The following is a 26,763-nucleotide window of genomic DNA, read 5'->3' as shown; positions in this document are numbered from 1 at the left end:
CCTCGTCCCCACCCATACACAAATAATTCAATATTATCAGTGTATATTATTGTATTGTTTAACCATGGCAACTAAATCGCAAACATATAACTTTAAGGTAGGCCCATTAGCTATTAAAACTCGATATTAATAATAATTTAGGGTATTACCACAATACCGACCGCCAAGAAGCTCATAGACGTGGTTTTATCGCAAACGCAAAGGAAAACACCTACGGAAGTACATAAACAATTTAAGATATCGAGGATTCGAAAGTTTTACATGAGGAAGGTTAAATTTTGCCAGCAAACCATACATGATCGTTTGCAGCGCATCCTAACTCAGCTTCCACAACTAAACGTAAGTAATAAAAAGGAACATTAAAGGTCATTTAATGAGTATAATTAAAATAGGCTAGATTTTTATATAGATTAGATGTTACATTTTATCCTATCAATCGTAATTAATTCTCAGGATATTCACCCTTTTTACTCTGATTTATGCAATGTTCTGTACGATAGAGACCACTATAAGCTGGCGCTTGGCCAATGTAACTCAATAATGAGAGTGGTGGATAGGTTGGCAAAGGACTACGTGAGGCAGATGAAGTACGGGAACTCACTGTACAGATGTAAGATGCTGAAGAAAGCAGCACTGGGACACATGTGCAAGGCAGTGAAGAGGCTGGAAGGGAGCTTGAAGTACCTGGAGGAGGTGAGGCAGCACATGTCGAGGTTGCCCTCAATAAACCCGTAAGTGAAGAATATGATAAATTAAGTAGGTACACACGCACGCTGATACTGACAGGATACCCGAACGTGGGAAAGTCGTCATTCATGAACCTGGTGAGCAAGGCAAATGTAGACGTGCAGCCGTACGCATTCACGACGAGGTCGCTCTACGTGGGCCATTTCGACCACAGCCTGCTGAGGTGGCAGGTGATAGACACACCAGGACTGCTGGATCACCCACTGGACGAAAGAAACACAATAGAAATGACAGCAATAACAGCACTGGCGCACATATTCTGCACAGTGATGTTCTTCATAGACGTGTCGGAGAGCTGCGGATACTCGCTGGCAGAGCAAGTAGCACTGTTCAAGTCAATCAAGCCGCTCTTCCAGAATAAGCCAATAGTAATCGTGATCAACAAAATAGACCTTGTCAACTTTAACCCAGAGGCACTGGCGGAGCTGAGAGAGTACAAGTGGGTGCTGACATCAGCGCTGACGGGCGAGGGAGTGGAAAACGCAAAAGTGATGGCTTGCGAGCTCCTGCTGGAAACAAGACTGAACACGAAGGTGCAGAACGCGCCACTGGAGAAGTTAGAGAAGATAGGGTTCGTGACTGAGGTGGAGCCGAGTGAGGACAGGCCACCAGTGGAGCCACCGCTGAACGTGTCAGAGAAGGTGGTAACTGAAAAGGACCTGGAGGAGGAGTTCGGAGGAGCAGGAGTGTACTCAATAGACCTAAGAAGTAAGTTAAGCATTTTCAACATGTATACAACAGTACTGACGTGTGTAATTGTTGTTTACACAGTATAAGTATGAGTATAAATTAATGGATACCATTGATAGTTAACAAAGTAATTAATTGACTGTCAAAACTAACGTCATCACCCTTTAGAAAAACACATTCTGGAAAACGAAGAGTGGAAGTACGACGAAGTCCCGGAAATATACAACGGAAGGAACGTGGTGGACTTCGCATACCCAGGAATCGAAGAGAAGATAAAGATGCTGGAAAGAGAAGAGCAACTGCTGCTGCAACAGCTACAGACGACGAAAGAAGACGTAAGTATTGCACACCATATATTACGAATATTGCATACACGTGTGTGTGTTACACACTTGAGACTAGTTAGAAGATGATAATAGTGAAGTAAATGGTGGGAATTCACCATTACCGACGCTAATGAACGTTTAGATTGAGTGGGAAAATCTGGTTAAAAGGGAGAAGATACTCCACGATAGCATAAGGCAGAAGAAGTACGAAAGAGGCCTGAGGAAAAAGCACAGAGCACCAGTGCTTAACGAGACGATCAAACTTAAGAAAGTGAGGAAGGACTCGAAGAAGAGAAGACAGACGAAGCTGCAAGCAATGCCAATAGACTACATAAGAGGAGGAGAAAAAACGGAGAGAGACGAGATGAAAGAGAGGCTGCAGACTGCAATAGCGAAACAGAGAGATGGCAGCGTGAGGCAGGAGAAGAACGTAGTTAAGAGGGTGAAGCTGCCGAAGGGAACGTACAGAATGAACGACAGGTCGATCATCGCGAAGAAACCCAAACACATGTTCTCGGGAAAGCGCAAATTGGGGAAGACCGATCGCAGGTGATTCCTGGTGCAATTTTGTAATTTTTTAAAAATTCATGCAGTATATGCTATTCTGGACAGCAATATGGTGAAAACAGAGTACACAGTGGGCTCCTTTATCTAAAATTTAGAAATGATCCATGTGGGGCTCGAACCCACGACATTTGGCTCATAAGACCAACGCTCTAACCACTGAGCTAATGGATCTCGATACACACTCTGGAAGTAGCTTGATATGAACGAGAGAAGCGAGTAAAGGGAGTTGATGGAGTATTTATGACACAAAGTGATAGCTAAAGTAAAATAATTTGTGAAACTAGGGGTACTTAGTGTCTGTAGGTAAAGTGTGTGGGAATGGGTTTTTATTCCCGACCTTCCGCAGCCTTCCATAAACAGCCGTTTGACAGCTACACACCGACATAAATTGGAGTATATGGTAGCGTGTACTCGTTTATTATACAACAATTAGGTCCAAGGGGCCATCACACCCCGTTTAACTGCTCCTTCTTGTGGTGGTCCTCCCTTTTGCCGTGGAGGCTGTTGAGAGTCTGCTTGCACTTGTTAATCTGCTGAAGGAAGTAGTCCGCGTAGATCTTCTGGTTCTTCTTGCTCTTAATGTGGAGCACGTTCTGGTCTATGAAAAGCTCGTCCCTGTCCCCGAAGGTCTGGAGGATGTCGGTGTGGTAGTGCGAGGAGGGGTCTGCCACGAACTGGCGCATCAGGTGCTTAACGCTGAGGATGTGGGACCTGAGCACCTCGGGGTCGTCCCCGACGTTCATGAGGCCGCCCAGCTTCTTCAGGCTGATGTTGTGGTAGAGCTTCGCGTACGAGTATATCTCGTCGATTTTCCTCTGGTTCGAGATGTCCTCCAGAAATATCTGCGTCTGCCTCTGCAAGACCTCGCTGGCGCTCGAGGGTTCGTCGAGCGGCTTCGGGGGCGCCGGGTCGATGAACTTTGGGCAGGCCTTCAAGAACACGTCCCGGAACGACTCTTCGTTGTCGACTTGCAACCTAAAGAATTGTTAAGGCCGTTATAGCATTTGTGGCTACTGATACTGACGAATAACTATCTGCTGGAACACTAGTTTAACTGCGTGTTCAATGATTATCAATCCCGTAGTCGTAGACTCGTTAATACGGGTGGTTACTTAAGCAACTTACTGATAAAACCTATTTGCGTACTGCTCCTTTATGGTCTGCATTATGGTCTCATCCAGCTTAATTTTGCTGGTGACGTGACAAATGATCGTGATGAGGTACATCTTCTCAGTCTGCTTACTCATGGCCCCCTGCTGGTAGCTCTGAGATACCAGGTAGCTTCTCTGTTTCGACAAAAATACCAACAGCTGTGACAGAACCTTGATCGCATCGTTGTATCGCCTGAGGAATAAATTACTCTAACAAGGTACCTGAGCATCATGAAGGAAAACGACAGATAGTACACGTAGGTCACGTTGCAGGCTGGTATCTTCCAGTACAGGGTCTTTGATGTTGATTCAACATTCGATGCCATCATCAGTGATGTGTAGTAGTCACCCAGTAGCACGTGGAGCCTCAACAAACATATTGAGGCGAAATACCCCAATTGGAAAGCAAGGGCGGATGTGTCAACATGAACATCCTGCAACAATTTACATAAATCCCGTAAATATGTGAACATGTGTATGTGTGTTTAAATCCGTGATAACCCACCTTGGAAGCCTGGCAGGCTTCGCTGAACACCGGGTTCATAGCCAGCTTATGTAGCAGCTCTAGAGCAACTGGCACACACCAAATGCTCTTCGTCTCCTCAACTCTACGCTGAATCTCATAAGCAGAATCGGAGTTCTCGAGGGCAATATCTCCTAAAATATTGTAAAGCTTGAGGGCGTACCTGTGGAGCTGCAGAAACGTGCCTTCCAGTGGCAGCTCTCCTGTAACTGGTAGACGAACTCGTCCAACATGTCCCAAACCCAGGAAGATGGGATCGAAAGTGCGTTTCTAAACATTTGATTGTGAGGGTGAGCAAAATAGTGGTGATTAAATATGCACATACAGTCCATCGCTGCCCTCGGGCTTCTCACACTCGTCAATGAAATAGGTCAAAAGCCTAACGTATTTATTCCAGGAATCGACGCGGTCGTCGTAGCTGGCCTCCCCGAGGTAGAAGGCGTGGCGATAATAAATCTCAGAGTACAGCGCCATGATAAAGTTGTGAAAGCGGCCTGACTGGCTGTAGAATCCAGCGACATCCGCGATAGAAGGCCACCGACTGTTCTTAAAATACTTATCAGTGATAACATTTAGCTCCTGTTCATACAGGTTCTTAATGGCATCTGCGTTTTTACGATGCAAATTGTCGTGAAGCCGAAGTAAAAAGTCAACAACCTCGGGATCTATGGGAAGAAGTTGTACAACACTTCTCTGAGGTGTCTCTGAAGTAGGAATTTGCCTTACTCCGTCACTATTATCCATTTTATAAACAGCGAATACAAAAAAATGAGATAAACTGTGTTGATTAATGGGGGTCAGTAGATAAATTAAAGAATATAAACAAAACCAGAAGAAAGCATTTTCAATACTTAAAAATAAGATAGACCAAATTTGTACTAAGCTGTATACAGAAATCCACATGGTTCCGTTCCACTAAATATAAATTTATAAAAGAATTATTGCCTGGGATTCCATCAACGAATTTATAGATAATTTGATCCGTACCGATACACATCTCAATTCTTTTTCACCCTTTTATCTTTTGATTTGATCTAAAATGTATTATACTATATCTGTGATCGCTTTGGTTGATGTATTTTATTTTACACATATACATGTAACTAACACATTAGAATGTTCATTTAAATGAAATGTTAAAGCATCTAAGCAGGTATTGAAGTATCGAGTAGCCTGGAAAGTCTCGCGGTATTATTTGAAGCAAAAATTTGAACAAAAGCGGGACAACGAGGTTATTGAGTGCGGCAATAACCAACATCCTGCTCAACATCACCAGGCCCCTCTTCAAGGCTTCTGAGTGAACCACCGTCCATGTAGCCACTCTGGTGAACCTCTCGTCGTTAGCGGACTTCATTACGTGCTCTAGCTTTTCAAACTCGTACTCCAAACTCAATATATTACACAGCTGTACCATCTTGTCAACCATGACCCTGAACTGTACCGAGTTGAGTAAGATCAATATTCGACTCCTTGGAGAGGCGTCTATGATTGAGATCATGGAAACCTTGAATAACTCGATGAGTTTTTGCTGAAATGCTTCCAAAAATCTATGAAGATTCCTCCTCAGATCGTCCTCAAGGTACAGAGCGGGCAGCAACTCAAAAAAATATAGTGTGTATTCATTGAGCAGGTCAGTTATGAAGTGAGTAATTAGAACATTGAGGTGTGTTAGGTTCTGCGTGCCGTTTAATAGCTCTGTGTGTGACTCAAAAAGTTGTTTCCTGCGATAATCTCCGTCTGACAGATGCTTCAGGAGATGATGGTCATAACTAGCCTTGTCATAGGCGTCTTTGTTCGTTATATGAATAACGGCTCTAGAAGGCTCAGTTTTCTCATGATAGATGCACCTTTTGATCGCCAAGTAGTTTCCAAGTAGGGGAAGCTTATGCAGGTGACTAAAACTGTGTATAAGAGCATCAACATGACTAAAATATACAAGCGACGTGATAATAAATTTAAAAAACATAGAGGTGAAAAAAATTCATGGTTTGTTTTTCAGCTCTCCCGTCAGCCAATCCATGCCCTCATAAAGGCCTGTACCCGCAGTGGCACAAGAAGCTTGAATATACCTAAAAGCAGGTTAAAATCAAAGGTAAAATAAAAGTAAAGGGTTACCATTTCCTGTCCCTGAAATGTTCGAGTCCCAAAAGACCGGAAAGCTCAGTGGGACTTATAGCGTTTGGGAGGTCCTGCTTGTTGGCGTATATTAAGAGAACAGCCCCTCTGAGCTCATCTTCATTCATCATCTTGTGCAACTCCTCCTTGGCGTCGGGAATTCGCTCCCTGTCGTTGCAATCTACAACGAATATGACAGCTTGTGAGTTTGTGTAGTAATGCTTCCACAAGGGTCGAATCTGAAAATTAGCGTAAGCGAGTGAAGGGGGTGAGAGGGAGTAGAAAAATACCTTGTCCTGGCCTCCAACGTCCCACACGTTTAGGGACAGGTTCCTGTACTCTACAGTTTCGACATTAAAACCAATGGTGGGTATAGTGGTGACCACTTCACCGAGTTTTAGCTTATATAAAATTGTGGTTTTGCCGGATGCGTCGAGGCCGACCATGAGGATTCTAACGTCCCTCTTGGCGTGGAGTAAACTAAGCAACTTGGCTATAGCGTTTCCCATACTTAGGCTCAATCACTGTAACTATTAATTATAGATATGGTAGGTTTTTTCCAACAATTTCTATATGTTTATAAGTAACATGGGAAAATCAATTCAGTTTATTTTGTCTCTGTTTTCCGAATGATGCCCTACTAACACCACAGATGTTCATCTCAATTCGGTTATCAACCTACTTCACTCTCCTCACACTTAATTCCACATCTATTATTTACTTCTATCCTTTTTAGATTTTACCAAACCTAATTTTTACTTTTTATTTTTTTCCTTTTTCTCTTTCGTCTTCATTGGTGATCCCCTTCTGTACCTACTTTAATACGAACTATTTTCTTTTTTTAAATTTTGGCTCCTTATTGATCTTAAATTCTCTCTTTAAACCTTTTCAAATTTCCTTTTTATATTTTCTTTCCTTTTCAACTAGCTACTGCTAATACTACACACTCAGATCGTATCACACATATCCATTATCGCATATGTATTTGCTCACACACGTACATTCATCACATACACACACAATCACCCATAACCATACATCCATATATCTTCACACATATACATAGTAAAACAAATTATTTTTTATGCCGGCAACATACCTGGGTTCCGCGGGGGAACCACTTAATGCCAGCGCCAACAGTAATTATTACATACGTGAAAGACTCGGGCGAGGGCACTTGCATACCACTAGTCCACCTCTGTTTACTGAAATGGCCCAGTGCTATGGTAACCATCTGCTGCCTCTGTTTACGCTTAGTCGACCTCTTCCATCTTAGAATCCAGCACAGGCTCGTCGAGCGGCGGCATTGCCTCCTCGTGCTGCTCCTCGTCGTCCAGCGACAGTCCCAGCTTGATCATCCTGTAAATTCTGTTACCGAACTGTGTGGGTTCGTCCAAGTTGAATCCTGAGGTCAGGAGTGCCGTATCGTACAGCAGCCAGACCAGGTCCTTCACCGTCTTGTCCGTTTTATCTGTGGCTGCTCTGTTTTTGAGCTCCTTCATTATGCTGTGCCTCGGGTTGATCTCCATGATCTTCTTACTCAGCATATAACTCTAAATTGTTACATTAATTTATTGTTTTTAGTTATATTTGTATATTTATATCAGTATTGGTTATGCTTTTACGTTTTAGATATTGTTACTATTTACTAAGAGAATCCAATGCCAGTAACTGCTATTAACTTGCAACTACTCACAACTGTGTAGCATCAGCAACTGTTAGTCGTATCTAACTAGCTGACATAATAACTACATAAGCGATTTAAAGGTCAGCGTATAGTTAGTACTCCACATCGACGGTTAGGTGTGGTGCATGGATATTTCATCATTTAGTTTCATATGCCTACTTTAACTATCTCCATATGCCTAACTAGCTTCTACTGCTCTAGTAACTTACTGTTATTGAGGAGTCTCTCAGTGCCTGTGCCTTCATTATGCGCTCCATGTTCGCCGACCATCCGAACTCTGAGGTCACGAGTGCGCAGGGCGAGTCTGTAAACCTCGATCCGCACACCACCTTCTCCACCTTGTCGTGCAGCACCTCCTTGATGTGCTTGCAGAGAGGCTCCATTTCCGTCTTCAGTGCCTCGAAGCTCTTCTTTTCCTCCTCGTCGCCGTCGAGGTCCAGACCCTCCTTCGTGCAGCACTTGAGTTTCTTTCCTTCGAACTCCTTAATCTGCTGCACTGCGTACTCGTCTATTGGGTCAGTCATGTATATGACTTCGTAGTCGCGTGCCTTGAGCGACTCCAGGAATGGACTCGTCGACACTGCCTGCTTCGACTCTCCCGTGATGTAGTAGATGAACTTCTGATCCGTCTTCATCCTGTCCACATACTCCTTCAGCGAGACCATCTCGTCTCCGCTCTTCGTGGTCTCAAACCTCAGCAGTTCCGAGATCTACAAGTTATCATTAGCATTGGATTTTAATTAGTTTTACTTTCTACCGGGTTCACAACAGATGGTTGCATATATATAATAAATATCTATCCTATAGGTTGTCCTATTTACATATTCCTATTTGTATTTGTATCTAATCGTGTTTTTAAACGAGAGTGTTGAAATGCGATTCAATGATAATTAATATTACCACCTCAAGGACATTATCTTTGTTATGCCACAGGTATTAACTTGATATTAATGACGAATACCAAATGGATACTAGTGGCCCATTTAACAACTATGTAACTATCTGTTCATTGTACACGATCAGGGAATACAATTATGGTAAATAGGTATCCAATACCGTCTTAGCACACTACTGTTGTAACTATCTCTACTAATTTATTATTATACGGGCTAACTACTTAAGGATCCAATCTAAGCGTCATAGAATGCCTACCTTCGTCCTGTTCGCGTTGTCCTCGTGAATGCCCAGCTTCAGGTTCTTGCTGAACTGTTCGTAGAACTTCTTGAAGTCCTCCTTCTTCTCTGTCAACTCGTTGAACAGCTCGAGGCACTTCTTCACGAGGTTCTTCCTGATCACCTTCAGGATCTTGTTCTGCTGCAGCGTCTCTCTCGAGATGTTGAGCGGCAGGTCCTCCGAGTCCACCACGCCCTTGACGAAAGAGAGCCACTCCGGGATCAGCTCCTCGCAGTCGTCCATGATGAAGACGCGCCTCACGTAGAGCTTAACGTTGTTCTTCTTCTTCCTCGACTCGAACATGTCAAAGGGCGCTCTCTTCGGCACGAACAGCAGCGCCTTGAACTCCAGCTGCCCCTCGACGCTGAAGTGCTTCACTGCCAGGTGATCCTCCCAGTCGTTCGTGAGGTTTTTGTAGAAGGATGCGTACTCCTCGTTCGTGACCTCAGACGGCTGCCTCATCCAGATCGGCTTCTGCTTGTTCAGCATCTCCCACTCCCTCTTCACGTTCGTCACCTTCCTCTTCTTCTTCGTCTTCTCCTCCTTCTTCTCCTCCTCTTCAGTCACATCCTTCACCTTCTCCTCGGTCACGTCTTCCACCTTATCTGTCACATCCTCCACCTTCTCCTCTTCCTTCTCTTCCTCCTTCTTCTCCTCCTCCTCGTCGTCTGTCACCTCAGTCTCCTCCGTCTTCTCCACTGAGAGTGAGATTGGGAAGGAGATGAACTCGCTGTGCTTCTTCACCAGGTCCTTCAGTCTCCTCTCCTCCAGGTACTCCGTCTGGTCCTCCTTCAGGTGCAGGATCAGTCTCGTTCCTCTCTTCAGGGGCTCGTGCGAGTCGTCCTTCTTCACTGTGAAGTGTCCTGACGCACTAGACTCCCACACGTACTGGTCGTCGTCGTTGTTTTTGGAGACAACCGTCACCTTATCTGCCACCAGGTACGCTGAGTAGAATCCCACACCGAACTGGCCGATCATCGACATGTCTGAGCCTGCCTGCAGTGCCTCCATGAATGCTCTTGTTCCTGACTTGGCTATGGTTCCCAAGTTGTTTACGAGGTCTGCCTTGGTCATCCCAATTCCCGAGTCCTCGATTGTGAGTGTGTTTGCATTCTTGTCGGCGTACAGTCTGATATAGTAGTCTGGCTGATCCTCAATCTTTTTCGGATCCTTGATTGCCTCGTACCTGATCTTCTCCAGAGCGTCGCTTGCGTTGCTGATCAGCTCACGAAGGAATATTTCCTTGTTGCTGTAGAACGCGTTGATGATCAAGCCTACAGAATGTCATATTAAGGCTTATTAACATTAATTGATAAACTATTGATAAAGCAGCTAAGTCAAAAAAGATCTTAAATATATAATTAATTATCTCAATAAGCAATGTTCAGCAATAAATATAATATCTATAATATATTCCAGGCATAAAAGCTATTTATAAAAAAAGGAAAAGGTAGAAGATATCACTGTCAACAAAACATGATAAATACACATATTTCACATCATTATGATAGAGACATACTGATTGTTGTCATCAACAAAACAATCAGATTAAATACCTAGGGAACTTACTGAGAAGTTGGGAGATATCGGCATTAAAAGCGTAAACCTCCTGATCTTTAGTTTCCTCCTTTGATGCCATGGTAAACTAGAAATAAATTGGACAATAGTATGTGTAATTTTAAAAAGCGTATTTAATGTCAAAGTCTTTAGCGCGGACAATGGTTTTGTAAATAATATAATCTATAAATTTATCAATCATACCCAATAGATACATTGGGTGATATATTAACATAAATAGTAGCCACATAACGAGCCAATATTATACGGCAACTTTGAAATTTGTTGTTATAATATTGAGATTTATTAATATATTAATTTCATCCAAATAGGCTCTTTAAAAATTGTCGTTGATATAGGTTTGTTTATTATTTGGAAGGACCATATATATCTCAGAGTATCGTTATTTAGACATATATTTATGGCATATGTTTCAAAATTCTAGATTAATAAAAACACACATTATAATTTTTATACACTATTATGGAAGGTTGATTGATTTAATATTTAGAAATTATTATGTTATTAAATAAGATCATAATATAAATTTACAACATACATGACGAATAAATTCACTTATAGGTGTACTTCAAAAATTCACACATAGTTAAGAACTAGTTAATAATAAAAATTTTTAAGTGTTATTAATTAAGTAATTGAATAGATCAAGTGATATTAGCATCAAAGCGACCATGTCTCGAGGTCGAGGAAGACGATGCAATAATATATTTTAATAAATATTTCCAAATGAACATTCGAAATATAATATAATTTATATAAATTAACAATAAATAATATTTAAACGAATATTTCAGTCAAGTGGAATTACATGAAATTGTTTGATAATTAAATCAATAGATGGACATCAAGTACTACTAAAAAATAAAAAATTCATTAGACAATGATGAAAGAGTTTATGTGTTATATAGTTTCACGGTTTAAAATTGTATTTAATATGATTTTTTATATGCGTCCCCCCACGCCAAGGTGTTACGTAAATTAATACTTTTATCAGTATGTGTTTATATTATATAACTGTGAGAAACGAAGATAATTCATTTCTTTCCAATTATAAGAAGAATAATCAAAAAGCTCATAAATACAACGTATTGCGCTTATTATATAATTGTTACTCTATAGTTTTAATATTTCTCATGTAAAACAGATTTGTATGAATAAAGATATTAAAAATGCCAGTATTAGGTGTAGATGTGGGATCTTCTACATCGACCGTTGCAACAATCCTCCGAGGAGCAATAGATATTGTACTAAACGACGTATCTCAAAGATATACACCGTAAGTTTCAAAAATGAATATTTTTATGCAAATATGTTATAATAAATATATTTTCCGACATTGTCGTAAAATTTATGTATTGAAATCCTGGCTGTAATATAATGTAAACACAATGGAATCTGAAAAAATTATTAATTAACGTTTAGAACGTGCGTGTCGTACGGTGATTTACAAAGAATTTTTGGAGATCAAGCAAATACTCAAATAGTCTCAAATTTTAGAAATACCTGTAGAGGATTTTTAAATGTGTTAGGGCTTAGTACAAGCGAAGACCACTGGAACGTTACAGAACTAGATAAATTCTTTAATTCAACAGCATTTACAGTTGATGAAAAGGGACACTTGGCATATCAGGTAAAATGATTAAATAATAGAGGATAAATAGTAAATTTAAATAAAATGGCATATTTAGTTACATCGATCACGTAAATGTAGGTAACAAATGGAGGTAAAACGACGACAGTGTCAGCGTTAGCAGTGCTGACAGGATACCTGAGTTATTTGACGGAGTTGGCAGAGAAGTACACGGGAGGAGTGTGCAGAGAAGTAGTGATGTCGCACCCAAGCTGGTTCTCGGAGTACCAAAAGAACCTGATGGTGGCATCAGTGAGAGCAACGGGCTCAAACTGCCTGAGATTAATCTCAGAAGGGTTCGCAATGGCAATGGACTACGGAATGTACAGACTGAAGCAGCTCAGCGACGAAACAGCAACAACAGTGGCACTTGTCAACGTAGGACACTCGCACACGACAGTGGCACTGGTGGACTTCTTCGCAAGCTACTGCGTAGTCCTCTCGGAAGTCTCGGACAGAGACCTGGGAGGAAGGTACCTGGAGTGCATGCTCATGAGGGAGATGTGCCAAGAGTTCAGCAAAAAATATAAGTTGGACCCTCTGGCGAACAACAAGACGAGGCTGAAGGTGGAAGCAGTAGCGTCGAAGGTGAAAAGAGTGCTCTCGGCGAACTCGGACTCGTCATACTCACTGGAGTGTCTAATGGAAGACTACGACCTAACAGGTTAGAACAGGTAGAGATAATCATTGTTTTAAAAGAGCAATAAGTAGACGGTGATAGAAAAGTAGCCAGATAAACAGTATGAGACTAATAGTTAGGTATATGTTTATATTTACAGTAACAATAATAGTCATAGTGATGATATAATAACCATGATAGTAACAATAACTATAACATTAACAATAATAACATTAACAACAATAATAACATTAACTATAACATTAACAACAATAATAACAAAAATGATTAGGCAACGTGAAGAGAGAGGAATTTGAAAGCATGTGCTCTAAGGAATTTTTACCGAGGCTCTCGGAACTACTGACAACAGCACTCAGAGAGTCAGGAAGAACGCAAGACGCAATACACTCGGTGGAAGTGGTGGGAGGAATAACGAGAGTGCCGTGCATACAAGCACTGATATCGACAGTGTTCAACAAGCCAATAAGCAAGACACTCAACGCAGATGAATCGGTGGCAAGAGGATGCGTACTACAGGTAACATAGTAGAGAGTTTAATAGATATGGGATAAGTATTGATATTGGTTGATGAATTTAATTGAAATGGTTTTTAGGGAGCGATCAACAGTAAACACTACATGGTTAGAAAATATAACGTGGTAGAAAAGCTGAGGAGACCACTTAGCGTGAGTGCACTTCCAGGTTTAGGGCCATTCACACAAATGTACGAAAGCATAGATTATTTAGTCATAGATACTGGTATTAGATATTGATGGTACAGACAGTTGGTAGATATTGATGATACAGACAGTTGGTAGATATTGATGTTGCTCTAGTATATGTTACAATATGTGGATAAATTAGTAACAAAGAATTAAGTAAATAGAATTATGTTGGAGATAAAACTAATAAAAATATAGGCAAAAGGTGGAAAGGATAGTAGTGGCAGAAGTAGGAAGTAGCAAGAGTGAAGTGTATGTGTTGAGAGTGCCATTTGAGCCGCCGTTCACAGTGTTGTCGTCATTTGATGACCCAAGAGTAAATAGTAGACACCAGCTCCCGACATTCCAGTACACACTGACGGCAGTACCGGCACCAGGAAATGAAGGAGAAAAGGCGGAAAAGGAGGAAGGTAAGGAAGGAGAAAAGAGTCAATCAGAAAAGGAAGAAGAAGACGTAGAAAAGTACCTTAATAAAGTGGAAAAGGAATGTAGTAAGAATGAAGGTAATAAAGAGGAGGGAGTGCCAAAGATAGATAAGGACGCAAACGGATGGATAGTAAAGTTTCAATTCGATGAAACAGGAAGTCTGCTATCATACTGCAGAGGATTGGATGTGTGCGTAGTGTCGCCATATAAGTTTGACCTGGAACAATTGGCAACAAACGAAGCAAACCAGAGAAGAAAGGACATGAACGAGACGATAAGACTGAAGACACTTAATGACCTGGAAACGTACGTGTACGCAGCAAGAGATAAGTTGAATAACACGCACGTAGAGTTCGTGGAGGGGAAGGTGCAGGCACACATGCTTAAAAAATTGGATGAAGTGGAAAACTGGCTCTACGAAAACAGACTGGGAACTCTGGCAGATTTTGAAGCGAAGCACAACAGCCTGTCAACAATGTTTGAACCAGTGGAAAATAACTACAGAGTGTACACGAACAAGGAGCAGAACCTGGGAAACTTCTTCACGAGACTGAAGCAAATATACGACTACGCAGTGGGAAGGGAAGGAGACTGGACGAACGTGCCGGAAGGAGAAAGAGCAGAAGTGGCAAACAGGATTAACGGACTGAACAACACGACGATGGAGCTGGTGGAAAAGGAAAAGAACATGCCGAAGTACAATAACCCGCTGTACACAATGGAACAGCTGGAGGAGCAAATTAACCTGCTGAAAAATGAAATGGAACACCTAATAAAGAAGTATAAGGTGGTGGAGGAGCCGAAGAGCAAGGAAACGAAGAGCGAAGAGAAAAAGGATGGCGAAGAGGAGAACGAAGAAATGGAGGACGCAGAGGAGGGAAACAGGGACGACAGCGAGTTCATGGAAGCACAGGAAATACCATGACGAGGAGACGAAGCTATTAAGACTTCCTTAAGGAAGTGTGCTCGAGTAACCCACTGGGAGGGTAAGAGCACTGTAAAAGAGCTAGTCGGCGATAATGTAAAGATAAAAGTAGATAAGTATGTGGTAGGCCAGTACACATAGATGTGATAATCGATGAAACATTAAACGGAGTCGAACATGTGTGTAAGCCAAACGTTTATATATATATATATATAAAACAATGTACACTAACAAGATATGTGTAACAACGGGGGTAAGTGTGTGTGTTTGTAATGGGAAAAACAGTGATGTGTAAGTAGTTGAGCAAAAGAGGGAAACGGAATCACAAGGAGGGTATGTGTAAACAAGTAGGGGTGAAAAGGATAAAAAATAATACAAAGTGTAAAATAAAATGCTGTTAATAAACAGAGTGTTAAATAGAGGAATGATAACAGGAGTGCCAAAGAATGTTAGATTGTATTCAACGAAGAATAATCCAGGAATCAGAGTGAGTGGAATCATGTAAAAAAACAAATATAGATCACGTTCAAGGGAGCATTGGCAAACATCGCAATCTGCGGGTAGGAAAGATGGAAAATTAAAGGCAGTTTAGATTGGTAGGAGGAGGAGTGTACTACGCATTCAACAGAAAGAAGAATCAACAACTTGGTAAGAAATCAAAAGCTAATAGTGGTTAAAATGGGAAAAAACTGTATTTTTTGGTCTATAACTGATGTTAAATGTAGCGATTGTAAAGGAGGAGAGGTATGGAACGCCGCAACTGGGAGGAAGCTATAAGCTGGTGGACCAGAACGGCGTAACAAGATCCTCGGAGGAGTTCAAGGGAAAATACCAGCTAATATACTTTGGTTCGTTCTAAAACAGGCCCATTAATGAAAAAATAAATAGGATTTTGCAACTGCCCTGATATATGCCCAGAAGAAATGGATAAACAAACGCAAGTTGTTAGTCAACTGGGTGAGGTGATTTAAGATAACAACTATGTTTAGATAAGCAATTCGGGCCAGTGGTACAACCAATATTCATATCAGGTACGAAAGAAGTGAATACGAGTGTGTAGTTGACCCGAAAAGAGACACACCACAGCTGTTGAAAAAGTACGTAAAGGAGTACCATCCAAGACTAGTGGCGCTGACAGGAACACCAGTAAGGAAAATAAACAAATATCTAGGATTGACTATTCGTACACTAAAATATTTGCAAGTGTAATCAAAGATTTACACACTCTGTTTGTTCTAAGACTTTATATAGGAGGTGATAAAAAACGTTACCAGAAAGTTCCGAGTATACTACAACGAGGGCATAAAGGCAACGGAACAGGACTACCTGGTGGACCACTCAATAATACACTACCTAATGGGTAAGTCTGAATGTTCATATTCTATTTTAATCAAATCAACACCCAATTAGTGCATAGATTTGTAAACGGCGATATATATTATAATTATATAGATAAGGATGGAACGTTTTTGGAATTCTATGGAAAGAATATCAACGCACAGGAAATGGTTAAATCAATATCGAAAATAGTTAAAAATAAATAATATGGTAAAATAACTGTCAGTAGATATTAGAATTCATATTGCAGAAGGTAAACTAATGATTAATCAAACTTTTAAAAAAGTATTCAGCCTATTAAATAGTATATTACAAGTTTTTAAAATATTCTGCCACTGAAAAGGTACAAACGATTAGCCAGAAAGGTCACGCTTCCTACCTCGAAGCCTAACCTCGTCGAGTTTTCGAATGACATCTTCGGAGTCGTTGACAAGAGATTCGTATGAATTAAGAACATCCTGGAACTGAAATAATGTGAGAGAGAGTGCGTGAGTATATATGTGTAACCTAACATGTGGAATAGATATGAATAGGAGAGGTTATAGGAAAAAGTGACAAGCCTCTCTGGTAAATAATCTATGTAGTTGTATACAGTTTCCGGAGTCAAACAACGCTCTAAAACATATAAATCAACTGCTTTGTCCTGAAAATAAAAGTAAAAATAAATAACATACCTCAGCGAGAGTAGAAAAGAAGCTGAGGCCGAAATCTATAATACAAAGAATGCGACCCTTGCACATTATCATGTTTTTAGTAGTTAAATCGCCGTGAATGATGTTGGCGTTGTGCATTTTTGCAATGTTCTCGCCAATGAGATCGTAGTACTTAAACTGGCCCCTAGACAAAATGGAACTGACGGTCTCCCCGGGGATGAACTCGTAGACGGTTTCGCGTTTATCGAAGTCGACGAGGTAAATGACAGGCACGTAAACGCCGTGCCGCCTCAACTTGGCAGTGCTGCGGCATTCAGCGACCATTCGACTCTTGGTCAGATTCTCGTCGAGAGTCTTGTGACGAAACGGCTTAAAGAGCCTCCGTTTCAGGATACACACCTTGCCAAGATATTTAACCTTCTTGACAATCTAAAAGAAACAGTCAGGTGGAAAATGTGTAATTAATAGTGAATAGTAAATACACATTAAACTTACAGCTTCAGCACCCTGGGCAATTATCTGGTCGTCAACCTCGGAGTACATCTATAAAAAAGAAAATAAAAGTGTTGATAGAATTGAAATCGCGGATAAAATTATAGTTAAAAATTAAAATAAACTGTTACTGTTGATGGCACCCACATATGGAATCAAGAATAAGGTTTAAATTTTATTTTCTGATGAGAATATCGCAAATACTTAGACAGAACGCTTCTAAAATTGATTTTTCAAAAAGTAATTTCATTATTTGCCCAAAAATCGTGTTCAGGTGTTTTAAGTAAAGAATTGGATACTCTGGTCTCAAACTACGAAAAATCATTGGCAAACCCATCATTATTCCCTACACATATACAAAAATTACACAATATAGGTGAGTATATGCATTAATTTTATAGAATCCCACCGTTTTTAATTATTATTATTTAGCGTCACAAGTTAGGAGTGAGCGTGAGTATTTGGGAATAAGTCAATCAGAATTGGATGTAAACAAATCATCTCTGGAAAGAGCAGAGAGAGTAGTGTACGCCATATATGACAATTTGAGTCCGGAGCTGTATTTTGTAGCATCCAGGGAGCCTGCGGTACACGACTTTTATAAACTGTATCTGCAGTCAATAAAAGATTCCACAACGGGAAAACGTAAAGGCTTTTTAAATAAATGGTTATACAGGTTTGTTTATATTACTAACCTGATGTTGATATTTAGATGATTTAGTTATTCCGTAATGATGTAAATATAGGCATAGCTTCGATACACTGGGAATATACCTGCTTGAAAGTATTAAAACAACAAAAATAAGTTTCAAGAAAATCGCAAGGGCAAGACTTATGTTTTGGAGATCATATCAATTCATCAGTCTTAAATAAATACAGCTTCATAAAATGTTAATCGCAAAAAGGCTGCTGGCACCGGGCCATGCCAGCTGTAAACCACTGCCAGTGCTAACACAGGACGGACCGAATAGGTTCATAAAATTTAAGCTGAGAAGAATAAGAAGAGATTATTGGAATGTGTTATGTTTCGCAAACTCAAATAAACTAAAAACAACAGCATACGAACTGATAAGCAACTATTCACCGAAACAAATGGAGTTTATAGAAGATTATTCTCCAAATAAGTCAGAAAATAAACGAGAAGGTGATGGAAATCAAAGTGATTTGAATAAAGAATTGAATAGAGAATTCAAAAATGAAGAAGAAGGGGGAATTGAGGAGCAGAATAAGGGATTACTCAGTAAATCTAGGGGTTTTTGGATAGTATACAGTAAAAGATTCAAAGATTCCATACATATTCTGAGTGTGTTAGACATCGCAACAATATTGAAATCGTTTCACATATATAATAAGGATACAGGTAAAAAGGGTGTTGTATGATTGACTGTAGGAGAGTATGTGGTCGCAGTGCTAGAATTGCAAAAAAGAGTGACTGAAATGGGCAGAGACGCGTTTATGGATTGTTTGTGGGTGTTGTCGAGAAGGTTAAAGTTAAATACTCAGAAAAATTTTTTCAAAAAAATGGCACAGCACGTTCCAAACATATTGTATTCACTTGATGGTATAATCAGCGAGTAGTTATGAAGAATATAGACATATTGCATATAACTTATAGCAATGTTACTAAAATTGTGTATTAATAGTAGATAATATAGATTGTAACTTAAATAGAATCACCATAATGTACATTAACAAATTTTAGCTCTCGACATCATAAAGGTGTTATGGAACCTATATAACGCAGGATACACAGACGTAAATATATGTAGAAAGGTATATATGAAGTTTATGGACCACATGGAAGAATTGAACGAAAAAGGTAGGAGGCATATACACTATTGTGGTTTGCCAACATATATCAAATAGGAATGATAGATGTTAACAATTTATTGCTTTAAACAGTAGTTAGTTGGTGATAGAAACTGTTCTGAGATTTTGGTTCAAATGTGTAAACAAAAATTGTACAGACTTGAGTGCTGCCTGTTTGGCATTCGGAAGATTCGGATACAGAAACATGGATTTGTACTCGAAAATAGAGCCAAAAATAACAAAAATGTGCAACGTATGACTATATTTATTAAAATAATAGAAACGGTTGTTAATGTGTTGTTAGGCAGAAGTACTTTTTCAAGCCTCTTGGGGATTTCACCTAGCTGCAATTGATGTAACAAAGTTGGTGACAGAAAGGACGGAAACACTGGTAGATTCACTGGGCAAGATCCCAAGGTAACGCTCAGTTCTGTGCTGATTGAAACGTTAATAATTTAGGTGGAAGGTACAGGTATGGAAAACAATTTTAAGTGGCACCAGCTGTGATATTGAGTTAAAACAGACAGTGGATGAGTACCTCTAGATTAGCATAATGAATGGAGTTTGTAAGGTGATGCTGAGTGTTTTTAATAGTGTTTAAAGTCATTTTGCAATTTAATGGTTAATAATATATTAAATGGATTCAAAGGGGTGGGGTCTGGAAACAAAGGCAAAATTTAAACTTGTTAGACGGAGATTTATCATAGTTTTATCCTATAATTCATGTAAAATATTATTATGTTGCCGCTTATTAGATTTATTTTTATATGTGTAATAGTTTTCCTGTCTAAATCTCCAGTTTTAACAGACCTAAACTTTGTGGAGGTGAATATCGCTAATTTATCGAGTGAACTAACAAAATCAAAGAAGAAGAATTATGATCACATCGTGGTTTCAGAGGAGGCAAAATTGGATAATAAATGTGTTGGAAGAGTAATCGATAGTACGCTCATAATTTCGGAAAATCCTGACCCCAAAGCAACATATAGATACGTCAGAGTTGTAAAATATCCCAAGACGGGAGATCACAATCCTGACCTGGAAGAAGCTGTAAAACATGATACATTAGAATATGATCAGTCTGAACAAGTAGGTGATGATTCACAATATTTCAAGACTGTCGAGATACACACGTTCTTCGATAACCTCATCTTGCTGGATAGGTACGCAAAAAACACTGATGGCCACTACGTAAATTTCGATTTTACACAAGTAGAGGTGGACATCTGCCAGGATATAACAGAAATAGTTGAAATTGATGGAAGCAGATATTATAAGGTGCAAAACTACCATACTGTGGGAGCAATCAAATGCGGTGCCACAGTATTGCTGGACGGGTTGAACGTGTTTTATAGAACAATAAAAGTACACGACAGAAAAGTTGTGGTGAACACAGTCCCAAAATTTGGATTAATCACAGATGTGACGTTCGACCTAGGAAAGGACCTGAAGCAAGTAACGACGCAAGCGACGGGAAGAAAATTAATGACCCTGAGGTTGGATAGATTGTCAGCTTCGTACCAAAGAATGTTATCGACATGCGGAAATGACTGCCTTTTCTATGACGGGTGCAATGAGAAAACAGTACTGGTTAACGTGCAGGAAGCCGAAAACGTAATATATTCAAATAAAAACACACTGTGTATATCAGTGAAAGTGGAGGAGTTTGCGGAAGCTAAATATGTAACAATATACGATAAACCGAGGAATTCTAATTATTACATTGTGACGATACTGAGGAGGGGGGCCAATGAAATATCGTTCACTAAGCACAAAAAAACGTCAATTGAAGTTGATGTGACTGATGTGCCAAAAACCAAGGATCCACAATACTCGGCGCTTTTGATCGGTGAGTCAGTTACGCCGAACGCAAGATATAGGATTAAGAACATAGACTACAGAATAGGGAATCTGTATATGGGAGGTAATCTTCTGCTAGGGGACGCAGATATAATATTCAACAGAGAGATATACACAAACGAAAAGGGAATCATGGTTTTTGACCAATACTATAACGGAGAGTCTAATAAATACTTGTTTAGACCGACTGGAGGAGATCCCAAGAACCCCTCAACCCTAAACAGAGCAGGAAAGGCTCTCCATCTGTTGCCAGAATACGTGGTAAAGGTGGATTTAAACAACATCACGGCCAACGTAACAAAGTACGGGACAGTGTCAGGGGAAAATTTATTCGTGAGGACGAATTCGTTCGTGGAAAAATTGGGATCCCTGACGTATAACACGTTCATGGTGTGCCCAAATAGGTTCTATGTATCAAACCAGTACATGATCATGAACGACAAAGAGATGAAGCTGTACTCGGTGACGAGGCGCGGATATGGATTCCTAGAGTCATTTGTCAAGGTGGACTCATTCTTCCAAGGAGAAAAAACTTTCGTATCCAAAGCGAAGGAAGTGGTCACTTTTGATATCATGGAATTCTACACCTGGATCAACGACATGATGATGGAGTCGTTGACAGGATTTGAGATCAAGTTCATGGGAGACTACTACATGGTCGGAATGAGATACAAGTATCTCTTCGGGAAGATGCTTGGGAACATTGAAGTTAAGGGGAAGGTTATAGCGCCATTGGACACTGATCTGAGCTCGAGGGAATTGTTATTGCCAACAAACACGCAGTCATTCTTCATCTTGAGAGATTGTGACACCTTGGACTGTTGGCATAGAACATATAAGGAGAGTTCAGCGAACGGCTACATAGGATATGAAATACAGCAAAAGGTCTCTTTGCCAATGGACATATTGAAAATATACCAAAATGATAAAGGGCAGACTGTGTTTACTTTCGATCACTTTGTAGTATATAAGTACGGCACAGTGTACAACGTTAGAGTCCTAAACGACTTGGAGCACAAAATAGGAAAAATACAGTTTAATGGGCACGACCTATTACAGGATGACGCCCATGTGTTCACGAGGATGGTTAATGTATCAGTAAAAACAGAAAATAATGTAGATGTTAACGGAGCGGCTGTTTTAGGAGCTATTAATAATAAAGTCACCGTAACCGGTCTTTTGAGAATATTGGAGATAGAAAAGTGGGATAAAACAACAAAATTGTACTCATATCAAATAAACCAAACACAAGGTTTCCAAGCATCAGTAGTGGCAAAGAAGAACCTTGAACTTGACTTGGAGCCACTGGTGAGGACGGACACAAACCTTAACATATCAGCAAGAGATGATGTGTACAACTACCAAGTAAATTGGAACAACAGAGACGATTATGTACTTACTAAAATTAAATGTTCGCACTATGTGAACAATGGATGGGTACCATATAACTTGATAGAAAATTTAAGTCAATTTCCTGTATTCGTAAGATTACACAAGGACGAAAATTACGATACAAACAGAACAGTATCACTTGCTATAGAGAATCATCATGGATTTGCTAAGCCGAAATCTGGCCAACTATTCACATTAGAAACTAATGCAGATAAAAAAGGAATTCTCCTAAAATACAGTTTACGTGATAAGTCCTCGAAACACATGCGCAACCACACAGTAGACTCATATTACAGAAGAAACTTCACATCACACAGGCACACGTTCCACGTGGAACCCTCACTAGCCGCGACCCAAACAGTGGTAACACAACCTACAGTACCAGCAAGTCAAGGTGTACCAGTTGCTCAGCATGGCCAAGCCGGTCATGTTGCATATGCTGGACAAGGTCTGACAGGTGCTCAACCTGGGCAGGCTGCAGCTGGTACACGAACACCTCAGGGTCCAACGCCCCTGCATACTGGGCAAGGTATTCCAACAGCCACCTCAGTGGGTACTGGAGGACAAAGAGGTAAAACATTTAAACTCGATGACTCAGATGAAGAGAAATAAGTTTTAATTTATATGTATATGTTTTTTTACTTTGAATTGACTATATATTTATAATATTAGTTAATTGTGTGAATTAGACTTAGTGTAATAGTAAAATGTGTGGATTTGAACGCACATACACAACACATTTAATATATATCGATGGAATTCTCAGGATCTAGTGAAGATAACGAAAAGCGTACAATATGGATGAATAAAAGGAACAGAGAAAGGTTGAAAAAAAGATTAAAATGTGAAGATGTATACGCAAGGTCGAGAAGCACGAGTCCAGATGTATACAGAGAAATACTCAATAAATATCGCAAAGCAGAAGAAAACAAAGAGGAAACAGGGGATAATATTGGAAAAGATATAGAACATCGTAAGAAGGATGTAAATAATGATGGAAAACACACACAGGATAAAACACATGATAACAAGGAATCAGAGGAAACCTCAAACGAGTTAAAATCTATACAAACATCTGTTGATCAAGTGGATGAATCTGATAGTGATGACGAATATGGTCCTAAACCCTTGAAAGTTAAACCTTCATTGGAAAAGAGAATCAACTACGGGAACGAATTGTTACCTGGAGAAGGGGACGCAATAGCGCAATTTGTTCAGCAAGGTAAAAGAATTCCAAGAAGAGGTGAAGTTGGACTGACAAGCGATGAAATCGAGAACTTTGAAAAGATAGGATACGTAATGAGTGGATCCAGGCACAGGGCGATCAACGCAATGAGAATAAAGAAAGAATCAATGGTAAACATAAATATATAGCACCAACACACAACACGGATGAGACTAACAAACACTTCTTTAGGTTTTAACGGCAGAACAAGAAAGGGCTAAGATGTTAGAAAAATATCAAGCCAGAATGAATAAGGAGAATGAAATAGTAAACAACCTCAAGGAGATGCTAAGTTAGTTTTAAATAAATATAAAAACTTAGGGAAAAAGTACGAAGAATCAGAAAACATTAACGATTAAAACTGAGGGTGGCAACAACTTAAACTCATAACATTTCGGGACTTCGCTTATCATAAACTAAAGAAGTAATGTAAAATAGTGTACACTTACTATTGTATACAAGAAGCTTCTCTATTAAATCCACATGGGTCAGAATCATCCTCCGACAACAGTATCGAGTGAGTCCAAGTTCATCTAGAGCTTTACTATAGAAAAAATAAGTTGAATGTGAATATAAATGTATATAGAAGTCAGTAGAGAAATACTTACCCCTCTGGCGTGTTCTTTTTAAGCATTTCGAGCCACTTCTCCCACAGGTGACCAATTACCTTGCCACAAGTAAAACAACGGACAGGAATAATCATCTTTAGTAATAAAAATAAATATTTTTAAAATCTATAATCTCATGAGTGTGAATAGGAGATAAATAAAATAAAAATTAGTGATTCCATGGGGAAGGCAAACAAATGGTGTAAATAAAAATAAAAATGAGAGAATCATATAAATTTGTAGACACATAAAACAATACATGGGTGTATAGTATGATGGAATCAATAATTGACGATTATGATTCTATCAATCTAGAGTTAGAAGAGGATTCCACATTTGTATCGCAACATGACAATTATTTTTATTTTAAAAATAAATGTAAAATATACGAAATTAACGTAAGAAATAAGTAGTTAGTAGAACCTTATGTGATACTGATATTTATTTGTTATTAATAAGGAGGATTTAAGCGAGTTTTTAGGAATTTGGTATCGTAAATACATATAATTTGCCTGAAAATTGCAACCTTATACATAAAAAAGAAGATGACATATATTTCTCATCAAGAAATGTATTATATAAACTTATAGCAGATAATAAATATGGACAGAAGAAGTTGAGGGAAAGGATAATAGGATTCCTGCCACTCGGTTCAGAATACCCACTGTTGGCTCTGATATGTAAGACGCTGAAGTGTTTTAAGCTGCAAATAAACAACAACCACTTGATTCTGGAGAAGTACAAGGGGAGGTGTGACGCCAGTGTCCTGTATCTGGGTTTGGCAGAGGAAAGCATGGCAGTATGCGTATACAAGACGGAGGAAGTGGTAAAGTACTGTACAATAGGAATAGAGGACACGAACATGATGCTGTTGCGCAAGGAAATTCTGTCGAAAGATGTAAAAGTAAAGTTTGACTCGTCGCTGTATATGAACTGTTACCTGCTATCGAGTGAACACGGATACACAGTTTTTAAACTAAATAGACTTAACGGTTCATTAGAGCCTTCAGTAGCAACAGTAGGCAGGTTGGAGTCAAAGTTAGAGCGGAATCACACATCTGAAAAGGTTGTAGAAGTGGAGGAGGGCCTAAAATACAAACTTGTAAAATATGAACTAGAGGCAGTTAAAGATACCAAGGGGCCTAGATTGGTGAAGCTGATTAATAATAATATATTGTGTTTTGTAAGACTGAGTAAGGAAGACTTGATAATCAGTTTCCACGAAATTAATATAAAAGGGGCGTTTAAAACAATTAAATTGAATACACACGGATTAAAACAAACACACACGGATTCAACAAGGGATGTGAATACGAGTCACACCAACACAGGCACATCGTCAAGTAAACAGAATGAATTTAGGGCTAAGGAAGTAGTATCAGTAAGTAGTGGTAATAATGATAAAAATATGTGCAGATGCAGTATTATAGAGGAGTTTTCAATGTCCTGATTGAGTCTGAGGATTCAAGATATAGTGTATTGTCGTTCTCAGAGGAGATGCCGACGGAAACAATATCATACCATGATCCATACACACAGATGCCAACGACAAAAGGTAAGCACGCGGAAAATAGATAGTAGGACAGTTGTTAAGCACATGATATTGGGGTTGTTTAATGTTGATATTATTCTGACGCGATTACGTAGAGCTTGAAAGGTTAATAGAAACCTCGGAAATAGTTATCACGAGAAAACTGGTGGACTACCTGATATCGAATAAAGCTAAATCGTGCTGTAAGAAGATTTTGAAGTGCGTACACATACCAGTAAGTGGAAGAGTAAACGATCAATAAATATTAGGAGGCAGACGCAGTGAGAATACTGAAGAATGACATATCGCTACTGGAGGACTTTATGCTATACACGAGGTGGTAAGAATTACTAACATAAGCATTGATATTAAAGCGGTAATGAGTGATAAAAATGTTTAGTTCGGAGAGTGAACTGAAAAGAGCATTGAAAAGTGAAATGGACTCAATAACATTTAAAAAAATCCTGCATAAACTGCTGGAAATGATGGAAAGATACTATAACAAAGTATCAAGCGATATGAAAGGAAACATCTACGAAGAAAGGAACGCGGAAGATGAAATGGATGTAGATGATAGTGAAGCGGTAGGAGGAGTCGGAATAGGAATAGAGAGGATAATAAAGATGATCAACGTAATGTTGGACGCAAAAGTAGTGGTAAGCACGAGAAGTGGTAACGAAATTAATGTAGGAAGTGGAGGAGTTTGACGAAAACATACTGGAAGGACTGCAGAACATGGTGGAGGGATGCCAGAAGGAACAGATGGACCTGCAGAGCCTGCTGAGCTTCACAAACACACTGCTAGACAGTAAGATCAAGGCGAACACGAACCCGCTGATAACATCAGTGGAAATATCACTGGAATAATATGGTAAAAGTATAAACAGTATATGAGTAAGTAACATGGTAAAGTTCATGGTGAATAAATGAGGTGGAAAGAAGGACTAATATAGAATTGTGAAATGTGTTAAAGATA

At 39.5% G+C, this 26,763-nt stretch overlaps 14 protein-coding genes and 1 non-coding gene across 15 annotated transcripts; 8 read left to right on the top strand and 7 right to left on the bottom strand.

Moving 5' to 3' along the window:
• Positions 1-64: 64 nt before the first annotated feature.
• TOT_020000228 (uncharacterized protein) lies at positions 65-2,316 on the top strand (the record flags this gene model as incomplete). Its single annotated transcript, XM_009691967.1, has 6 exons — positions 65-97; positions 142-339; positions 454-731; positions 761-1,455; positions 1,606-1,772; positions 1,906-2,316. 6 exons carry the CDS (start codon positions 65-67, stop codon positions 2,314-2,316), a joined length of 1,782 nt encoding a protein of 593 aa, XP_009690262.1.
• Positions 2,317-2,428: 112 nt separating this feature from the next.
• On the bottom strand, positions 2,429-2,501 carry TOT_02t000003. Its single transcript has one exon. It is a non-coding gene; the product is annotated as a tRNA-Ile (tRNA).
• Positions 2,502-2,776: 275 nt separating this feature from the next.
• TOT_020000227 (conserved hypothetical protein) lies at positions 2,777-4,748 on the bottom strand (the record flags this gene model as incomplete). The annotated part of the gene is made up of 6 exons (XM_009691966.1): positions 2,777-3,305; positions 3,456-3,674; positions 3,704-3,915; positions 3,987-4,138; positions 4,168-4,274; positions 4,330-4,748. 6 exons carry the CDS (start codon positions 4,746-4,748, stop codon positions 2,777-2,779), a joined length of 1,638 nt encoding a protein of 545 aa, XP_009690261.1.
• Positions 4,749-5,124: 376 nt separating this feature from the next.
• TOT_020001036 (Conserved hypothetical protein) lies at positions 5,125-5,970 on the bottom strand (the record flags this gene model as incomplete). Its single annotated transcript, XM_009691965.1, has 1 exon — positions 5,125-5,970. One exon carries the CDS (start codon positions 5,968-5,970, stop codon positions 5,125-5,127), a length of 846 nt encoding a protein of 281 aa, XP_009690260.1.
• A 15-nt stretch (positions 5,971-5,985) lies between these two features.
• Positions 5,986-6,628, bottom strand: TOT_020001000 (ADP-ribosylation factor; the record flags this gene model as incomplete). The annotated part of the gene is made up of 3 exons (XM_009691964.1): positions 5,986-6,073; positions 6,120-6,358; positions 6,410-6,628. The coding sequence occupies 3 exons, from the start codon at positions 6,626-6,628 to the stop codon at positions 5,986-5,988; spliced, it is 546 nt and encodes a 181-aa protein (XP_009690259.1).
• Positions 6,629-7,372: 744 nt separating this feature from the next.
• Positions 7,373-10,618, bottom strand: TOT_020000226 (heat shock protein 90; the record flags this gene model as incomplete). The annotated part of the gene is made up of 5 exons (XM_009691963.1): positions 7,373-7,672; positions 8,016-8,516; positions 8,959-9,495; positions 9,655-10,253; positions 10,549-10,618. The coding sequence occupies 5 exons, from the start codon at positions 10,616-10,618 to the stop codon at positions 7,373-7,375; spliced, it is 2,007 nt and encodes a 668-aa protein (XP_009690258.1).
• A 1,108-nt stretch (positions 10,619-11,726) lies between these two features.
• TOT_020001035 (heat shock protein) lies at positions 11,727-14,879 on the top strand (the record flags this gene model as incomplete). The annotated part of the gene is made up of 6 exons (XM_009691962.1): positions 11,727-11,833; positions 11,980-12,187; positions 12,269-12,851; positions 13,099-13,343; positions 13,421-13,530; positions 13,727-14,879. 6 exons carry the CDS (start codon positions 11,727-11,729, stop codon positions 14,877-14,879), a joined length of 2,406 nt encoding a protein of 801 aa, XP_009690257.1.
• A 424-nt stretch (positions 14,880-15,303) lies between these two features.
• On the top strand, positions 15,304-16,423 carry TOT_020001034 (uncharacterized protein; the record flags this gene model as incomplete). The annotated part of the gene is made up of 9 exons (XM_009691961.1): positions 15,304-15,366; positions 15,399-15,439; positions 15,472-15,527; positions 15,605-15,727; positions 15,768-15,836; positions 15,869-15,910; positions 15,940-16,025; positions 16,131-16,239; positions 16,332-16,423. The coding sequence occupies 9 exons, from the start codon at positions 15,304-15,306 to the stop codon at positions 16,421-16,423; spliced, it is 681 nt and encodes a 226-aa protein (XP_009690256.1).
• A 147-nt stretch (positions 16,424-16,570) lies between these two features.
• On the bottom strand, positions 16,571-17,413 carry TOT_020000223 (protein kinase; the record flags this gene model as incomplete). The annotated part of the gene is made up of 4 exons (XM_009691960.1): positions 16,571-16,681; positions 16,810-16,860; positions 16,892-17,299; positions 17,366-17,413. The coding sequence occupies 4 exons, from the start codon at positions 17,411-17,413 to the stop codon at positions 16,571-16,573; spliced, it is 618 nt and encodes a 205-aa protein (XP_009690255.1).
• Positions 17,414-17,547: 134 nt separating this feature from the next.
• Positions 17,548-18,235, top strand: TOT_020000222 (conserved hypothetical protein; the record flags this gene model as incomplete). Its single annotated transcript, XM_009691959.1, has 4 exons — positions 17,548-17,602; positions 17,637-17,738; positions 17,795-18,038; positions 18,109-18,235. The coding sequence occupies 4 exons, from the start codon at positions 17,548-17,550 to the stop codon at positions 18,233-18,235; spliced, it is 528 nt and encodes a 175-aa protein (XP_009690254.1).
• A 15-nt stretch (positions 18,236-18,250) lies between these two features.
• On the top strand, positions 18,251-19,878 carry TOT_020000221 (conserved hypothetical protein; the record flags this gene model as incomplete). Its single annotated transcript, XM_009691958.1, has 7 exons — positions 18,251-18,722; positions 18,753-18,923; positions 19,065-19,205; positions 19,330-19,424; positions 19,476-19,588; positions 19,631-19,705; positions 19,821-19,878. The coding sequence occupies 7 exons, from the start codon at positions 18,251-18,253 to the stop codon at positions 19,876-19,878; spliced, it is 1,125 nt and encodes a 374-aa protein (XP_009690253.1).
• Positions 19,879-19,909: 31 nt separating this feature from the next.
• On the top strand, positions 19,910-23,035 carry TOT_020000220 (conserved hypothetical protein; the record flags this gene model as incomplete). The annotated part of the gene is made up of 1 exon (XM_009691957.1): positions 19,910-23,035. The coding sequence occupies one exon, from the start codon at positions 19,910-19,912 to the stop codon at positions 23,033-23,035; it is 3,126 nt and encodes a 1,041-aa protein (XP_009690252.1).
• Positions 23,036-23,176: 141 nt separating this feature from the next.
• On the top strand, positions 23,177-23,945 carry TOT_020000999 (predicted protein; the record flags this gene model as incomplete). Its single annotated transcript, XM_009691956.1, has 2 exons — positions 23,177-23,779; positions 23,841-23,945. The coding sequence occupies 2 exons, from the start codon at positions 23,177-23,179 to the stop codon at positions 23,943-23,945; spliced, it is 708 nt and encodes a 235-aa protein (XP_009690251.1).
• A 58-nt stretch (positions 23,946-24,003) lies between these two features.
• Positions 24,004-24,351, bottom strand: TOT_020000219 (DNA-directed RNA polymerase subunit RPB10; the record flags this gene model as incomplete). The annotated part of the gene is made up of 3 exons (XM_009691955.1): positions 24,004-24,053; positions 24,098-24,192; positions 24,257-24,351. 3 exons carry the CDS (start codon positions 24,349-24,351, stop codon positions 24,004-24,006), a joined length of 240 nt encoding a protein of 79 aa, XP_009690250.1.
• A 180-nt stretch (positions 24,352-24,531) lies between these two features.
• On the top strand, positions 24,532-26,654 carry TOT_020000998 (conserved hypothetical protein; the record flags this gene model as incomplete). Its single annotated transcript, XM_009691954.1, has 8 exons — positions 24,532-24,594; positions 24,738-25,562; positions 25,673-25,811; positions 25,904-26,022; positions 26,057-26,127; positions 26,188-26,293; positions 26,399-26,443; positions 26,478-26,654. 8 exons carry the CDS (start codon positions 24,532-24,534, stop codon positions 26,652-26,654), a joined length of 1,545 nt encoding a protein of 514 aa, XP_009690249.1.
• Positions 26,655-26,763: the final 109 nt, after the last annotated feature.

This window comes from Theileria orientalis, chromosome 2 (genome assembly GCF_000740895.1).
Source record: "Theileria orientalis strain Shintoku DNA, chromosome 2, complete genome".
NCBI lineage: Eukaryota > Apicomplexa > Aconoidasida > Piroplasmida > Theileriidae > Theileria > Theileria orientalis.
This window is presented reverse-complemented; position numbering and strand designations above follow the sequence as displayed.